The sequence below is a fragment of the Alosa sapidissima genome, chromosome 2 (assembly GCF_018492685.1).
Source record: "Alosa sapidissima isolate fAloSap1 chromosome 2, fAloSap1.pri, whole genome shotgun sequence".
NCBI classification, from domain to species: Eukaryota; Metazoa; Chordata; class Actinopteri; order Clupeiformes; family Clupeidae; genus Alosa; species Alosa sapidissima.
The window spans coordinates 29,274,614-29,289,832 of NC_055958.1; the positions used below are offsets into that span (position 1 = coordinate 29,274,614).

The 15,219-nt window shown below is 44.2% G+C and overlaps 1 protein-coding gene across 1 annotated transcript in view; it reads left to right on the forward strand.

The window, feature by feature from the left end:
• Positions 1-15,219, forward strand: part of dachd (dachshund d) — a 95,579-nt gene that overhangs the window by 36,093 nt on the left and 44,267 nt on the right. Inside the window, 2 exon segments of the mRNA XM_042083926.1 lie at positions 2,915-3,033; positions 10,968-11,129. Coding sequence (XP_041939860.1) covers positions 2,915-3,033; positions 10,968-11,129 — 281 coding nt within the window.

The following is a 15,219-nucleotide window of genomic DNA, read 5'->3' on the forward strand; positions in this document are numbered from 1 at the left end:
GGCCGCGCTCTCTTTCGGATAACACCCCAGGACAAAACTGCTCCTGACTTGCTCGCCAGGCACCGATTTTCCCGTTCATGATCTCCGAGTCTCGCTGTGTTTAAAATAAGAACTTATTCGCTCAACTCGCAGAGAAATGTAGGCTAGACGTTTTGGACACATCAGTTCCAGTTATGGCGCACCATTCACCTCCCTGTCTCTCTCTCTCTCTCTCTCCCCTCTCTCTCTCTCTCAAAAAAAAAGAATGGAAATGATAAAAGGAGAGGCTTGGTCAAAGGCGGCCACGTTTATTTGATTTCATATCAGCCTGGGCAATATCATGTCAGACATGTTTAGGCACAATGGGGGCCCCCTTTATTTGTTGAAATGCAGCACAATATGGTGTTCCTAGGCTGTACATTGAGAGATATACACTATTTGTCACCATGATGGTGCACACAGCCTTATGTTCGACCTTCTATCATCTATATCATTATTAAACAACATTTAGTCAGATAAGGAAATCCCATTGTAATGCCTCGGCTAAACCATTCTATTTTATTCCCAAAGCCGTTGCTTGCCAGAGCCAAAGTTGATGTGACATTTCGGTCCATTTGAGTTTCACTCCCTTTAGTATTGTTCAGGAGAGAGGAAGGGAAAAAAAAACCTTTTACCATCACATGCCCTCTATTGAGGTCTTTCATAAATAATTCAGCTGAGCACATTGAAAGTGATGACAGCAAAACTGTCTGCAATCTCCCTCATAAGATCAAAGAGGGTGTTTCTATAGAAATAGGAATTACATTTCAGGAGTCCTCTCTCTGTGTCGAGGCTCTCTCATTTGAGCGCCTTTTCCCTCACATCTGAGTAGAGAGGGGACTGTGTTTTCTGTGAAGTGACAAAATCAGATAAGGCACTATATTAAAGTCAGATTCCATCCCAGCCTCTGAGAGAGAGAGAGAGAGAGAGAGAGAGAGAGAGAGAGAGAGAGAGAGAGAGAAAGAGAGGAAGGTAGAGAAAGAGGGAGAGAGAGAAGTCAAAGTGGGGCTGCTTGCAGATATGTGTGTTGTTAGAATAACGTCGTTTGGGTAAATAAGCCAACAGACCCAGGGAAAAAAGGGAAATAAGAAGCCTGCTAAATGTCACACAAGAGTAGATACATCTGTTAGCGGGAGGCTAAGCAGAGCTAAGAAGTGCTGCAGAGCAGTTGAATGAATCAACTCATTCCAAACAAGACATATAACTGCAACCCACAGCTTTAGGCCTAACTGCTGTGCTGTATGAAGTCTGTGGATGGGCTAGTATGAAAAAAAAGAAATGTTTGTGTGTGTGTGCGTGTGTGTGTGTATGTGTGTGTGTGTGTGCGTGTGTGTTTGTGTGTATGTGTGTAGGGGGGGTAGGGTCGTTGACTGCATTAGCTCTGCTGTTTTAAGCAAACGGGGCAAAGAATTTCCGTTTCAATTTCATGCTTGTCAGAAAGTAAAACGTGATAAAATGCGTGGCGTTTCAGTTGAGGCGCGCTGTGTCTTTAAATGGGCAGAAATGATGTAGCGGACGGACCTCACTGGTATGTGTATGTGGGAGATAAGTGTTGCTTAAAAAGGCCTTGTGTTTCTAAAATAGTTTAGGAACGCTACAAACCCCCCACCCCGCACACACACACACACACACACACACACACACACACACACTTGTCTGCTACTTTGGCAGAGTGTGTCTCATCAAACCACAGGGCAAAAGCCTCACAGAGCACAAGATTCACATTCCTGTTTTTTATAATTAAACAAGTTGCTGTTTTAGGCTGGATTTTGTGATGAACATGTATTGATTTTGGGGGTCTGTTGCTACGGTAGGTGAAAAGCACCTTAAAATCCAACCTCAGGGGGCTTCCCCCCACACACACCCCACACACCCCCCCGCCTCCTCTCTCAGCCTCAGCTCACACACTCTCATTAATCATCCCATGATCTCGGCCACTCATTTGGAGTAATAAAAGTTTCCATCAGGAGAGCACAACAGGTCTGAATCACCCTGAACCACCAGAACCTTCCAGCAAAGTCTCACATTAAATCACGCCGAGCCCGAACATTTCCGTAGGCTGCCGTTGCCTTTTAATTTCCTGAAGAACCTTAAAATATCATTCATTACCAGAACTACACATATTTGGTTTTTAAAAGTCTCATAAATCAATTGTGGCCTGACTGTAATAATTATAACAAGTTAACATGTAATTTCCAGAGCCTGAGAAGTGGCGAGCTGGATTTTAGCATATGCAAACGAGGCAATTCAAATAGTGTGGGGATATTAATATGGTGGGACAGGTAACGAGGTACGGCCTATGAATTATGCATCAAAAAGTGGTTGATCTTCAATAAAGGAAATGAATTCAGCGTGTAATCTAATTAGTTATGGAAGTCTATTATGTAGAGCTACAGAAAGCAACTGTCCTTGAAAAGAAATTTATTTACAGTACATGTTGGGTCTTTGGACTGGAATTGCATTGAGGAGTGGTGCGAATGTTAACACCAACTCTCCCCCCCTGTCCCCCCCCCCCCCCCATATATTTGTACCCCCATCATGCTCACCACTGCTATTCTCCTTCTCTCTACTTTTTTTCTTGCATCCCTTGTTCTTTCTGTTTTCCTGTTTTTTTCTCTCTCTCTCTCTCCTATTTTCTTTTTTCCCCTCTTCCTTTATCTATTCCTACTCTCTTCCTCCTATGTCTCCATTTCCCTCTTGTGGCTCTCATCTTGTCTTTACTCCTCTCCTCCTCTTTATCACTTTCCCTCTCTACCCCTCCTGCATTCTATTACGGTCTCTGTCCATCCTTGTCCCCCTCCCTCCTCCTCTTTCTTTCTTTCTCTCTCTCTCTCTCTCTCTCGCTTCTCTTTTTCTTTTTTTTCTCCCCTCTCTCTGCCACTTCACATTGTTTTAGCTCAAGACCCGGGAGGCCCCCGAAGAGGACGACGCAGAGTGTTACATCGCCAGAGAACCCCCACATAATGCCACACACCGTCCCCGGCCTAATGTCTCCCGGAATGATTCCCCCCACAGGTAAGCAGCTTTAAACAGTGCTGCCAACCACCACCACCACCACCCCTCGCACCGTCCCCCTGTGCCCCCGCCTATCTCTCTCCATCTCCCCCCACCCCACCCCACCCCCTCTGGCTGGCTTCGCAGCAGACGCAGGCATGTCCTCTAAATGGCATGGCGGAGGAAGTGACAAGCGAGCCAGGGCGCGGGACCGGACTGAGCCACTTTACCCAAAGCCCCCCCCACCTACACACCACCACTCCCCCCCCCCTACCCTCCTCTCTTCTCCCCTTCCACCACCCCCCCCCCCCCACACACTCATCCCCCGGAAAGCGGTAACAACAACACAACAAATTGGAGAGGAGAGTTATTTTCTCTCAAATGATTTCACTGGATGTTGCATTGTGCCCAGAGTGGTGTTTAATTAGCCCGATTAAATCCCCTTCACTGGTATATGTACATAGGCGGTCGGGGATGTTAAAGTAAGCTTATCGCCACAAGAATCAACAACAGCCGTTTGGGCCTTTAGTTCGCCCTCAGCGCGTCTTATTACTGCAAATGCTTTTGTTCTATTTGCGGCCGGTTGCATTGTGGCAGCTTTGAAGTTGCGAGCAAGAAAACTCTCTCCGATTTGCATATTGCGCTCTCGGATTGTTGGCCCTTTTGATAATAAAATGCAACCATTAAGTTGCATTAACTCTTGGTTAGTGCGCCCCTGAATATGGATTAGTGTCTTATTATAGCATAATTGTCTTGTATCATCACAGAAAATAAATATTGAATAATTTTATTCTGTTCGTTTGTGCGTGTGTGTGTGTGTGTGTGTGTGTTTGTATGTATGGGTATGGGTGTGGATGTCTTTGTGTCAGTGTGTGTGTTTCTTGGAAGCTCACCATAATACTGCTCCAGAGAGTATGATTCCATTTTGTTCCCCTACACCGTTTTTTGTTGCCAACGTGACTGTTTTTTGGAGAAGGAAGGAAGATGAGGGTTAAAAAACGGCACACACAGGAGTGGAAAGGGGCTTTTGATATTGAAAAACAGCTCTGGAATAGGCAATTTCTTGGACAATGGAGCTCAAAGATACTTGAGGCTTTCAACTCGTGTGAGTTAGTGTTCTCTCCCTCTCTCTCTCCCTCAACCCTCCTCCTCTCAGCTTGCATGAGGTCACGCCATCAGAGTCTTATTTGGAAATGGGAAACCGAAAAGGCCAGGAAGAGAAGAGATCAGGAGACAGAGAGACCGACGACGACTCTTATTTAGTCCGGCATGCTGGCGATATGAACGCCTTTGATATCATTGCCTTTAAACCTACGGTCCCCTATGATCTTGACATTTGCACAAGGCTTTTGAAAAGAAGGGATCCTCCATTTCCAATGACTGACCTCAGCAAGTCTGGTCTTTTCCTTGTATTCACTTGTGTAATTCCATTATTCTCCCATGAAGGTTATCAAGGTAGTTTATTATGTTTCAGTCCACGAAATTATGATAGACCCATAATGGTCTATCATCACAGTGCACTAGAGTGGATGTCTTGGACTGGCCTTTTTTTTATAATTCTACTGCCATCCACGATGACCTGTTCGAGAGAGCTGACTCTACAGTTAACTGAAAAGCCTACAATGTTCTATGAATCCACAGCCAGACTACAACAGAAAATAAAAGAAAAAAAAACATGTGGGCTAGCCAACTAGCCAATATAAAGTACAGTGTGTGTATGTGTGTGTCCCATGTCTGCAGATGCATTTTTCATAAGCTTGTCATGAATAGTAATGACCAAGTGTCATGACAGTTTTTGCTTCTGTGCTGGCGTAGCTCCTGCAGCCTCTAGATTGAAGAGTTCAGCTTAAGTGTTTCACAAATGTTTGGAGATTCAGTTCACTTGAGAGCGTTACCCGTGCATCATTTCAATTTATCCAGCCGTGTGTATTCCCAGAGTTGGGATTTTTTTTTTTTTAGGTGTAAGTGCTTGCTATTGTCTCTCAGTGGTTTGACTTTTAAACACAATGCCCTGTTGGCTTCCCATCTTGTCAGACACAAACCCCTCTTCCTACCACTAGTCAAAGGTGACTCCATTTAGCAGAAATTAGGCTGAAAAAATCTCCCTGCGTGATGCAATGTCATGCACTAAAGAAAAAAAGTTATCCAATAACAACACAGAAAAGGAAAAAAAAAGCCTGAGGCAAATTGAGCTGCCATCACTTATGCATGGAGACTTCAGTCACTGTAATATTAATTTTATTTTTGTGTTTGTTTTAATTCCCCAAAGCAAGCTTGGGTTAGGGTCAGGAAAGAACTGTCTGCTGCTGATGTTTCTTTGAAAAAAGGCCACTTTCTCTATCCCTGCCAAGATTACACATCAAGCCTACCCTTTTCATACCTCCCTTCCATAGACTATGTAATATGCAATATACACTAAGTCTATGTAATATATACTGTATGTGTATAATATCAACATAATCTCAACATAGTATATCTGTAGCCTTAAAATGACTTGCGTCATTGTGTCCTGGTGAACACGTCTTCATTTCACCGGGCACATATTTATTTAAAAGACGTTTTGAGTCGAGCCCTTTCGGAGTGACAGTGTCCTCGGGGGCTTGACTCCACAAGCCTCGGCGTCGGCCGGCTCCTGATGCATTAGTGAGGGACGAGAGGAGCGGGGAGGAGAGGAGCGGAGAGGAGAGGCAAGACGGCTCCCTGTAAATCCTATCATTTGGCTGCGGGGGCTGACACCGCGCGAAGATGACATCTCCTTTACCGTTAAGAAGCTTTGAGAAAGAAGCCGTCGCTGCTCCCCTGCTGACCATCGCCTAAAGTGTGTGTGTGTGTGTGTGTGTGTGTGTGTGTGTGTGTGTGTGTGTGTGTGCTGCAGGTGTCTGTTTGGTCTCAGAGAGAGAAGCTAGTATTGAGTCAAGTGACGTAAAAAGGTGCTTTGAGTAGGTCAGCCTGACAACAACCACGCAAAGAATTAGCTGGCACTACAACTGATGTTGCCAAAGGTGTTCAGAGTCATTTTTTCATACAACATTATAGAAAATGCAATATCTTCATTTACCAGTCCTTTCTTAACTGTTTTTCACTGGTCGTGTGATACCAACCACGGATGGGTTTGTGACTCCCCTCGTGCTCTGAACCTTCCCGTTAACCTAACAGAGAAATGCGGCAAGCCCCTTTTGAATGAACAGAAACACCAAAGGGGTCTAATGAAATGTTGAGCGCCATAAGCCATTCTCCAGAATGTGAGCTTAATTAGACTTTGATTGATACATCAGCCCCAGTGTTATTCGGCCTCTTGCGGAGACTTCTATAGCATGCTGTACGGTCTGTAATTGATGGTGGCTTCCTAATGATTCGAGCGTCACACAGGCCAGAGTTGTTGAGGCACCGCAGTGCACGAAAGAGCCGCACTATCCCACCGACAGAGAGACAGACAGACAGACAGGCACATGGAGGCTTGCTTTATGCTATCTGTGCATTAAATTATACCTCTACGCTCAACCGCATACGACTTTTGTTTGTTACATACAGTAAGATTTCAGTGCAGCCTTCAGTGACACACACACACACACACACACACACACACACACACACACACACACACACACACACACACACACTCACACAAACACAGAGTACAGAGTAACATAAAGAGATAAGCATGAGTAATTCCTTATCGCCTCCGTCGTAAAAGTCAGTCTTTGTGTACTGATGTGAAGTTAATCTGATTTTAATTTAATTACACTAAGTCGGAGGAGGGCACATACATTCAGTATTTGTTATAAGAATGTTCTGACATGGTGCAGGTATGGGGCAGCTAGCATGTTAATTAATAATGAACATTCTGACAATATGCAGAGGCATGGCAGCGTTAAGCCAGTCTACCGCTGGTTCCTTTGCATATTAATAGATCCTTCATTATTATTTAATATGACAGATGCTCCGAGGGCGACGATCAGACCCCATCTCCATTATTTGCTGTTTGGTGCTCGGGTGTGACAGTACCATGCAATTCTCTATTTGTTAAAGAAGCACCACCACCACCACCCAACCCCACCCTCCGACTGGCAACCCCCCCATCCCCCATCCGCCTTCAACTCTCCCCTTCACAGCAGACATCACCAGTATGTCTGTGCTAGTGGTTCGTCTGCCACTGAGCTTGTTTATGGCCACACTGGTGAGGGATATTCATCCTCAAAAAAAAAAAAAGACTGAGAAACACTATCAAAAAAAGAAAGAAAGGAAAAAAAAACAAAGTGCAGGAGTTAAAAAAAATAAAAAAACACGGTGCATCTGAATTTAAAGGTGACTTTGAAAAAGTGTATACAGGCAGATCTCTAAGATAGCGGCCCTTTGCGTGGTAATGAATTGTAATGAGGAGGGAGTGGGATGGCTCTTATTCTACATTTAGCTGCCTGGCGCTCAGGAGTATACTTGTTGCTTACGCAAGCGGCTAGCAGCAGCAGTAGACAACGGGACCTGCTGAACCTGTATGAAAATCACTCCGGTGAAAAGTGTACGAGTGCTCTGTAAATATAATGGAGCTTGTGTATGATATTCACGTTACATTTCACAGGCTGGTTAGGAACGGAATGATAGTGTTCTGATTCTGAAGAATATCATTATTATGGCAAATAGCATAGGTAGTCCAGAGACTAAAGTAGTGTCTGCATAGTATGTTTATATGTGAGCAAATACATACATTTAATGCATTCCCTATGGACTGTGTTGTTCTATGCTATGTTAAAAATAATGGATTTGAGTTTTTGATGGATGAGAGCTTCAACTGGCTAAGATAGATAGATCTGCTTCGCAGAGTAAGGCTGGGAGAGCGGTCACCCATACCTTGGAGTTCGTCTCCTATTGGCCAGTTTTCAGGTGTAATTGTCGCATGGAAATGCATAGTGAAGGCACCTGCGTGATGGAATTTATCATACAAACAACTCAAAGGTGATCCTAATACAATATATTCATCCAACCCATCCTCACCCCTCTCTCACTCCCTCACGCACACACACACACCTCTGCTTACTGTTGTGCATACATCTCATTTAGAAAACAGTTGACTCTCGCCCATTATACATAAATGAAAGTTGACCTTCAGTGAGCGCAGAGGCCATATTCATTATGTGGAGAACGTGTAACCCTCTTACGGTCTCCGTGGGTACGGGCGCTTTCCCCCCTCCTCTCTCCATGCATATGGAACAGCGGACGGGGTTCGTGCGTCCGCCATCCGCCAACAAACGAGAGTGGCCACTCTTGACATGATGTATACTGTACGTCAATATGGTACTGATGTATTTTAAAATGCAAACAAGGCACCTAAATGATATGCGGCCCCCGGCCCCAGCCAGAGAAAGTGCCTTGTGCCATCTGCCTATCAGCTGCTGAGGAGCCACAATGGCGTATTAATGCCACATGTTCAATTTTTTTCTGCCATCCCCTCCTTTCTCTCACTCTCTCTTTCTCTCTCACTCTCTCTCTCTCTCTCATCTCTCTTTCCCTCTCTCACTCCCTCACCCTGTTTCTCTGCACTCTTTTTCTCTCTCTCACTCTCTCCATCCTCTGTATTTTCCTCTCTTTCTCTCCTCTCCACCCCCTCCTCTCTTGCTTTCTCTCCCTCTCTCTCTCTCTCTCTCTCTCTCTCTCTCTCTCTCTCTCTCTCTCTCTCTCCCCTTGCCCTGGTGGTAGCAGACACGTGGCTAATAGGCGCACTCGAGTTGCGTCACTGAAATGTGACGGCTAAGTGGTGATAAATGTGCGTATCGCGTTTGTTCCAAGCAGCGCCGCAGAGCCACAGAGAGCTGAACCCCGTTGACGGCCTCTTGAAAAGATGGAGTGCTTTATTCGTAACGCTGACCTCACCATGCAGATGAGCATTTGCCCCCCCCACCCCCCAACTCTTTCAGGTGTTTCCACATGTTCTTGAAGAGCACAGGAGTCCAGCACAGAGCAGGTTTGAACAGCAGGCCTGACGATCAGAGAGCAACAGAAATATGAGTTCATAGAATTAGCATGAACAGCACGGCAGCCAATTAAAAATGGAGGGCCTCGTCAGAAAGCAGCATGGACGTTTAACCCAAACCTGTTTAACCGAAACAGGACTCTTCAAATCAGTCACATGACAAGGACTCACAGCGTAGATGCACGTGTTGCAACGCATGTATAACTCATCGTTATGATAGCACCATACACTGTCGGCAGCTGTGAGCTTCCTCATTTCTCAGACACTGTGGGAATAAACATCTCTCACACTTGCACAAAAAGGCAATCTCTATTTGCAACCTCGCTGATAATGAATCATAGTGGACAGAAATGTATGTGGAAGCTCATCTCTAAAGTCAAACAATCTTGGCAGAAGGCAGTTTTATGTCTCCATTGCAGCAGACCCCCCCCCCCCCCCCCCTTCTCCTTTCTTGCATCTCTGGAGGATAAAACAAGAAACAATCTGCACTCTTGAAGGGTTTGTATAGGCATTGTGCTTCATGGCCATTTTCAGAAGGTAGGGAGAATAGACAGCAATGACAGAGAGAGAGAGAGAGGGACAGAAAGAGAGAGAGAGAAAGAGAGAGAAAGAGCAGACATAGATCAGAAGATTTATTGAACATCACTGAACACAGGGCCCGTGTTTTGGATGAATCTGTCTACTTCATTTCAGTAATTTCATTCATCGGAGGCCCGCTCTCCTCTCTCTGCTCTCTCCTTTTCACATTTTTTTTTTCAATACTTTCAGCAGTATTGAGAGTGACAGTGAGCTCTCGGTCAGAGCTTTGGTAGCTTCCGTCTGCCCAGTCGCTCCCCTCACCCAAATCAATTACAATAGAGCTGAATTATCATTGTGACTGTGGCCATAAGGATTTGAATCACAATGTTCCCCCACGTCCTCTATGTCGTATGACAAAAGGATGAGATCAGATGAATATATTAGATATGTGTACTACTTGGCTATTGCTTGAAACGGGTGCAATATCTTCAAGGAGATTGCATTTCCTGTCTGGAGGATTTTGCGTATTTTTATTTCTCCACCCCCCCCTCTCCTGTTTTCCTCTTTTCCCTTTCCTGTTGCATGCTGTTTGTTTTCACTTTGTTACACGCACCCACCAGTTTATTTACAAAACTGAAACCATGGCAACATGTCAGCTCCGATATGTTATCCGGCTTCCATCTGTCACCATCAAAGAAACAGTGGTGTTGGTTTCTGCATTGAGAGAGATGGCTAGAATGAGAGAGAGGGTGGAGGGGACAGAGAGAGAGAGAGAGAGAGAGAGAGAGGGAGAGAGAGGGAGGGAGAGAGATAAAGAGAAAGTGAGAGGGAGGAATAAGGTGGCATGTATGACAGCCAGAAACATCTTGGCTCTGTAATGCTCCATCAGGGTAATAATCTGTCCTATGGCAGCGGGGCAGGGCTGGGACTGCTGAACCTCTCCCCTCTAACTCAATCCCCCAAGACCTGGGCACCAGAGAAGACTCCAGTGTCTATCCCAATCACCCTCAAACTAAACGATTCTGTCACATTTGCAAACTTTTGTAACTTTTGTATGGCTGGATTGACAGGAGACTGATTGCCACTGTATATACACGCACGAGCCAGTAGTCAAGTGACGTGAAATACCTTAAACAAAAGCAACGCGTTCGCCTAGAGAATTTGTCATGGAGTGTGCACTCGGGAGTGATTATTGAGCATCCTGTGACATTATGATTGAGAGAACAGTAAAAACACTGACAGATCACCATTCAAATGCAGTCTGATGTGTATGACTGATGGGTATGGGTTTTGTCTTTTTTTTTTTTTTTTCCTCTCCATTTCTCCATCATCTATTTGATCTTCTATTTTTATTTTATTTGCTGACATTTTGTTAAATGTTGTTAGTGACACCTGTAGTTACCTGTTGTCATGTGAATGAAGTGCGTCCTCCTCACCCTCTTGTCCTTCCTCCTGCCTCGTCTGGCCTCAGGTCTCACTGCTGCTGCAGCTGCCGCGGCCGCTGCCACCAACGCCGCCATCGCTGAGGCCATGAAGGTCAAGAAGATCAAGCTGGAGGTCATGAGCAGCTACCACAACAACAACCAGCATGGCGCCGGCGACTCAGAGAATGGTGACCTCAGCTCCAGTGTGGGTGAGTCTCCTCGCATCACCCTACTCCGCTCCACACCTCTCTCCTCTCCTCTCCACACCTCTTTTCTCTCCTCTCCTCTCCTCTCTCCTCTCTTTTCTTTTCTCTATAACTTTCTCCACTCTTCTCTCCTCTCTTCTCTTTTCTCCACACCTCTCTCCTCTCCTCTGTTGTCTCTTCTTCTCTCCACTCCATGGCTCTTGACTCTCTTCTCTCCTTTCTTCTCTCCTTTCTTCTTCTCACCTCTCGTCCTCTAGTCTCTCTACTCCCTTCTTTCTTGTATTTTTCTCTATTTTCCACTCCTCTCATTTCTCGTACCTTCTCCTCTACTCTCTAGTATTCAAACATCAAGACTTACTTACTCATAGTCAGTCAGGTATCAGTGGCCCAGAAGCTACTGGTGTGAAAGCTCCTAACTCACAGCTAGATAACCCTTGCAGCAGCACTGATGGGATTGGATTGAGTTGTCTGTTTGTTTGTTTGTTTTTGTACACATTAATTGTATCAAAAACGTTCATGTTAAAACTATTGCAAATTACATTAGCATCTCTGCCAAACGTATCCAAATAGAAGTAGATAGATAGATAGTTAGATAGATAGATAGATACTTTATTGATCCCCAAGGGGAAATTCAAGGTCTCAGTAGCATACAGACATCACACACAACATGCACTTACAGCAGAAAGGGTAAATATAAGTATATACATATAACAAAACTCCACTGTACAATAGAGACAGTAGAATATACGAAAAACTAACAAAACTAAATACTAAATATACTATATAAATTAAATAATAATAATAAAAAAGTACACATCCTCATATCAATGTGTTCTGTATATACAGTGTAATTGGCCGGCTAGGATATCAGCCTGTTTGGATGCTCCCTAATTGGTTCATTCAGGTGGACTCATTAAGTGCTCATCTCAGAGCCCAGGAGAATCCCTGTGACAAATCTATTTATTTCTCAGAGCAAGCACATAACTGAGAACTGATAGCTATCTAAATATGAGGCCAGATAGCTTAGATAATGGATGACAGATCACCATGTATATCCCAATGTATGTAGTCATTGTTACTGTAATATACTGTGCTTGATTATCTAAATATTATGTTTGGACCACATTACAGTAGTATATTGCTTACTTTATTCATTAGTGCATAATAGCCATGCACATTAAAGGTTAAGAAAACAAACACAACCCCTTGCAATTTACCAATGGTGCCACTTGTTTCCAGCCATAGCTCAGTACTGTAACGAAACTTACTGTTTGCTTTACGGCCTTTTTTAATGCTTACTGTACTTTTTGTTGTTAACAAACCATTTTAGACAGTAGATCGACTCCTTTTTCTCCTGCTGAATGGTATCCTTAAGCTCTAGTGGTACCAATTTGTTTAATTTCACGATGCCAACTGCAATCTCCTTTCCCCTGACCGAAAATGACAAACTGAGTCCTTTTTTTAATGTGTTGAGATGCATCCATGGGCACTTCATCCCAAAGCTATTAGCTATTACTGTAAGTGGGCTGCTAATTTAATTTGTACAACTGAATTGGTTTTGAATATCTTCCATTTCAATTAATGATTTCTGAAACACAGTAGGATTTTCCTCTCTAACTCCGAGCCATTTCTCTGTGGAAATAATAGTGTTGTGTAAAATCACAAACCCATTACAAATGATACACGTAATCCTTCAGCTAAATTTTTGCATTTGATTCCCATGTTTTGACCATCCGTGTGGCCTACCAGAGGATTTGCTGGGCAGCAATTTGACTCCGTATACGTCAGGGGGGGAGGGGAAGAAAACACATGGATGCATCCTAAGTCGATATTACCGTGAGAAAATGCAAACACACTGAGGTCATGACTGCGAGGGAAAAAAAAAAAAAATGGCAGGCTACGAGGTCGCAGAAATAAAGATGAATGTGAATAAGTCTCGCAAGGCTACGGCAATGAAGCTAATAAGAAACTGTTTTATCTTTTTACAATTTAAATTGTAACCTTGAGCGCACACGGGGCCCTCTCCCACAAGAATAATAATTCTGGCCCATGAGCGAGCGTCGGCCGCCGCCGCCGCTGTGGCTTCAAGCGCGCGGGCATTAGCCCCTCTGAGTGAAATATATGGCAGAAGCGACGCCTCTCCGGCCCCTTCCACAATCAATTGGATTCTTTTTTCCCTTTAATATTTACTTGCGCCGATGAGATGCTCGTCGGCATGGTGATGAAGAGTCTGCCAGTGGTGGTTGAAGGTGACCTGTCACCGTGTATGGACAAATCTCTCGCTCGCGAGAAATGTACAAAATAAATCATTAAAGCGGGGGGAGCCAGGCCTCTCCCCATTCTCATTCCCTCGGATTTAAATCACCTCAGATTTATGATTTGAATTAATGCTTCGTTTGGTCAAAGGAATGGTGGCCCGAGACAAATGATGTTTGGTACTGAAGCCATCCTAATATTGATTACTGGGATGTCTGTGCAATCTCTTGTTTATATCAAGCAGTCTCTTGTGACAGGGTGGGCCAATAGGAGAAGGCTGGATGATAAGAGGGAGAAATATGGCCGGCTCTTTTCAGAGCTGCCGCACTGAGCAGCAGCTTCTTTCAGCCTTTAATTGCGACATAAATTAGGTTTTTAAGTGAAATAGACAGTGTTCTCCAGTCCGGCCTTATCTCACAGCAAATTTCTCTGTCATATTTGGAGCGTTATTGCATTAGAACAACAGGGGAAAAGGAGAGTTTTACAGCAGTGGAGACAATATAAGACAACAGCAAATACAAATACGAATGTAAACACACACTCTTGTTACAAAGATCATATACCATCATAATATATCTATTAACTTACTGTTTTATGGAACTGGAAAATCACTTGTGTGTTCATATGTTAGAACATTTGTATCTGATAGAGAAATTGTGCAGAAATACAGTGGCCCGAGTAGGACACATAGCCTATATTTGCCCATACTAGCTGTAATGTGTACAGCACTAGAGATGACTGTATCTCTGCACTCGTGACTCAGACCGAGTGTTAATTGCCTCTCCAGATTTGGTCTCTGAGCACCTAACATATACTGGCCGCAAGTACATTATGCAGAGGGGAGTGTGCAGCTTGGTATCACTCGACAGATATAGCCATGACTCTTCTTGTCCAGAACTTTATTTGGCAGCCATTCTAGCTGCTCAGACGCAGGCCACTGTAGTCAACTATGTAGTGTAGACCTAGCTGGGTAATGACCTCATGAATAGGTTTGTTTTTGTCACCCCAAGCAATCACATGGAAATCACTAATCTATTATTAGTCTAAATATGTCATCATATCTTATGTATATAGTGAGGTAATCAGGTGGATACAGAAATAGTATCTAAAAATCCACCTATGTTTCAGGATGTTTTATTCTAATGGCTGTGGATGTAAAGGAGCTTTAAAGCCCTTTTGAGAGGAATGCTTTTCTGATGTAGATGCCCCCGGTGCTTTTGTTTCACAGCTTGCAGTGTGTTTAAAGCCCAGACAAACGGAGAGAGTGTGTGTGTGTGTGTGTGTGTGTGTGTGTGTGTGTGTGTGTGTGTGTGAAGGACACTCCGTTCTTTTCCTGGGCTTGGATTGCTTGTGTTGTCTTTGTGTTGATGTAAATTGAACAGGCTAATGTTTCTTTTTCCCCCCGCATTAAATATTCAACGCAATTACCCTCTCCTGTTTGCATCAATGTTATTAATTATAACAAAAACAGCCAGTCCAACTTTGAGCCAAATAACCAAACATCCTGGGAGAGAGAGAAAGAATGAGAGAGAGAGAGGGAGAGAGAGAGAGAGAGGACAGAAGAGGAGGCACTCTGATTAAACCGATGGCTTGGATCACTTTGATTTTTCCCTGGGACTTTTTTTCCCCTCTCTCTCTCTCTCTCTCTCTCTCTCTCTCTCTCTCTCTCTCTCTCTCTCTCTCTCTCTCTCTCTCTCTCTCTCTTCTCTCTCCTTCTTCTTCTTCAAGAGCGAGAGAGGGAGGGAGAGTGAGTGGTGGGGGGTTCCCTCTGTGCACAATGTGGATTGTTCCATAGACTCAGAGGAAATGCCACAATTACAGATCACAAACCAAGCAA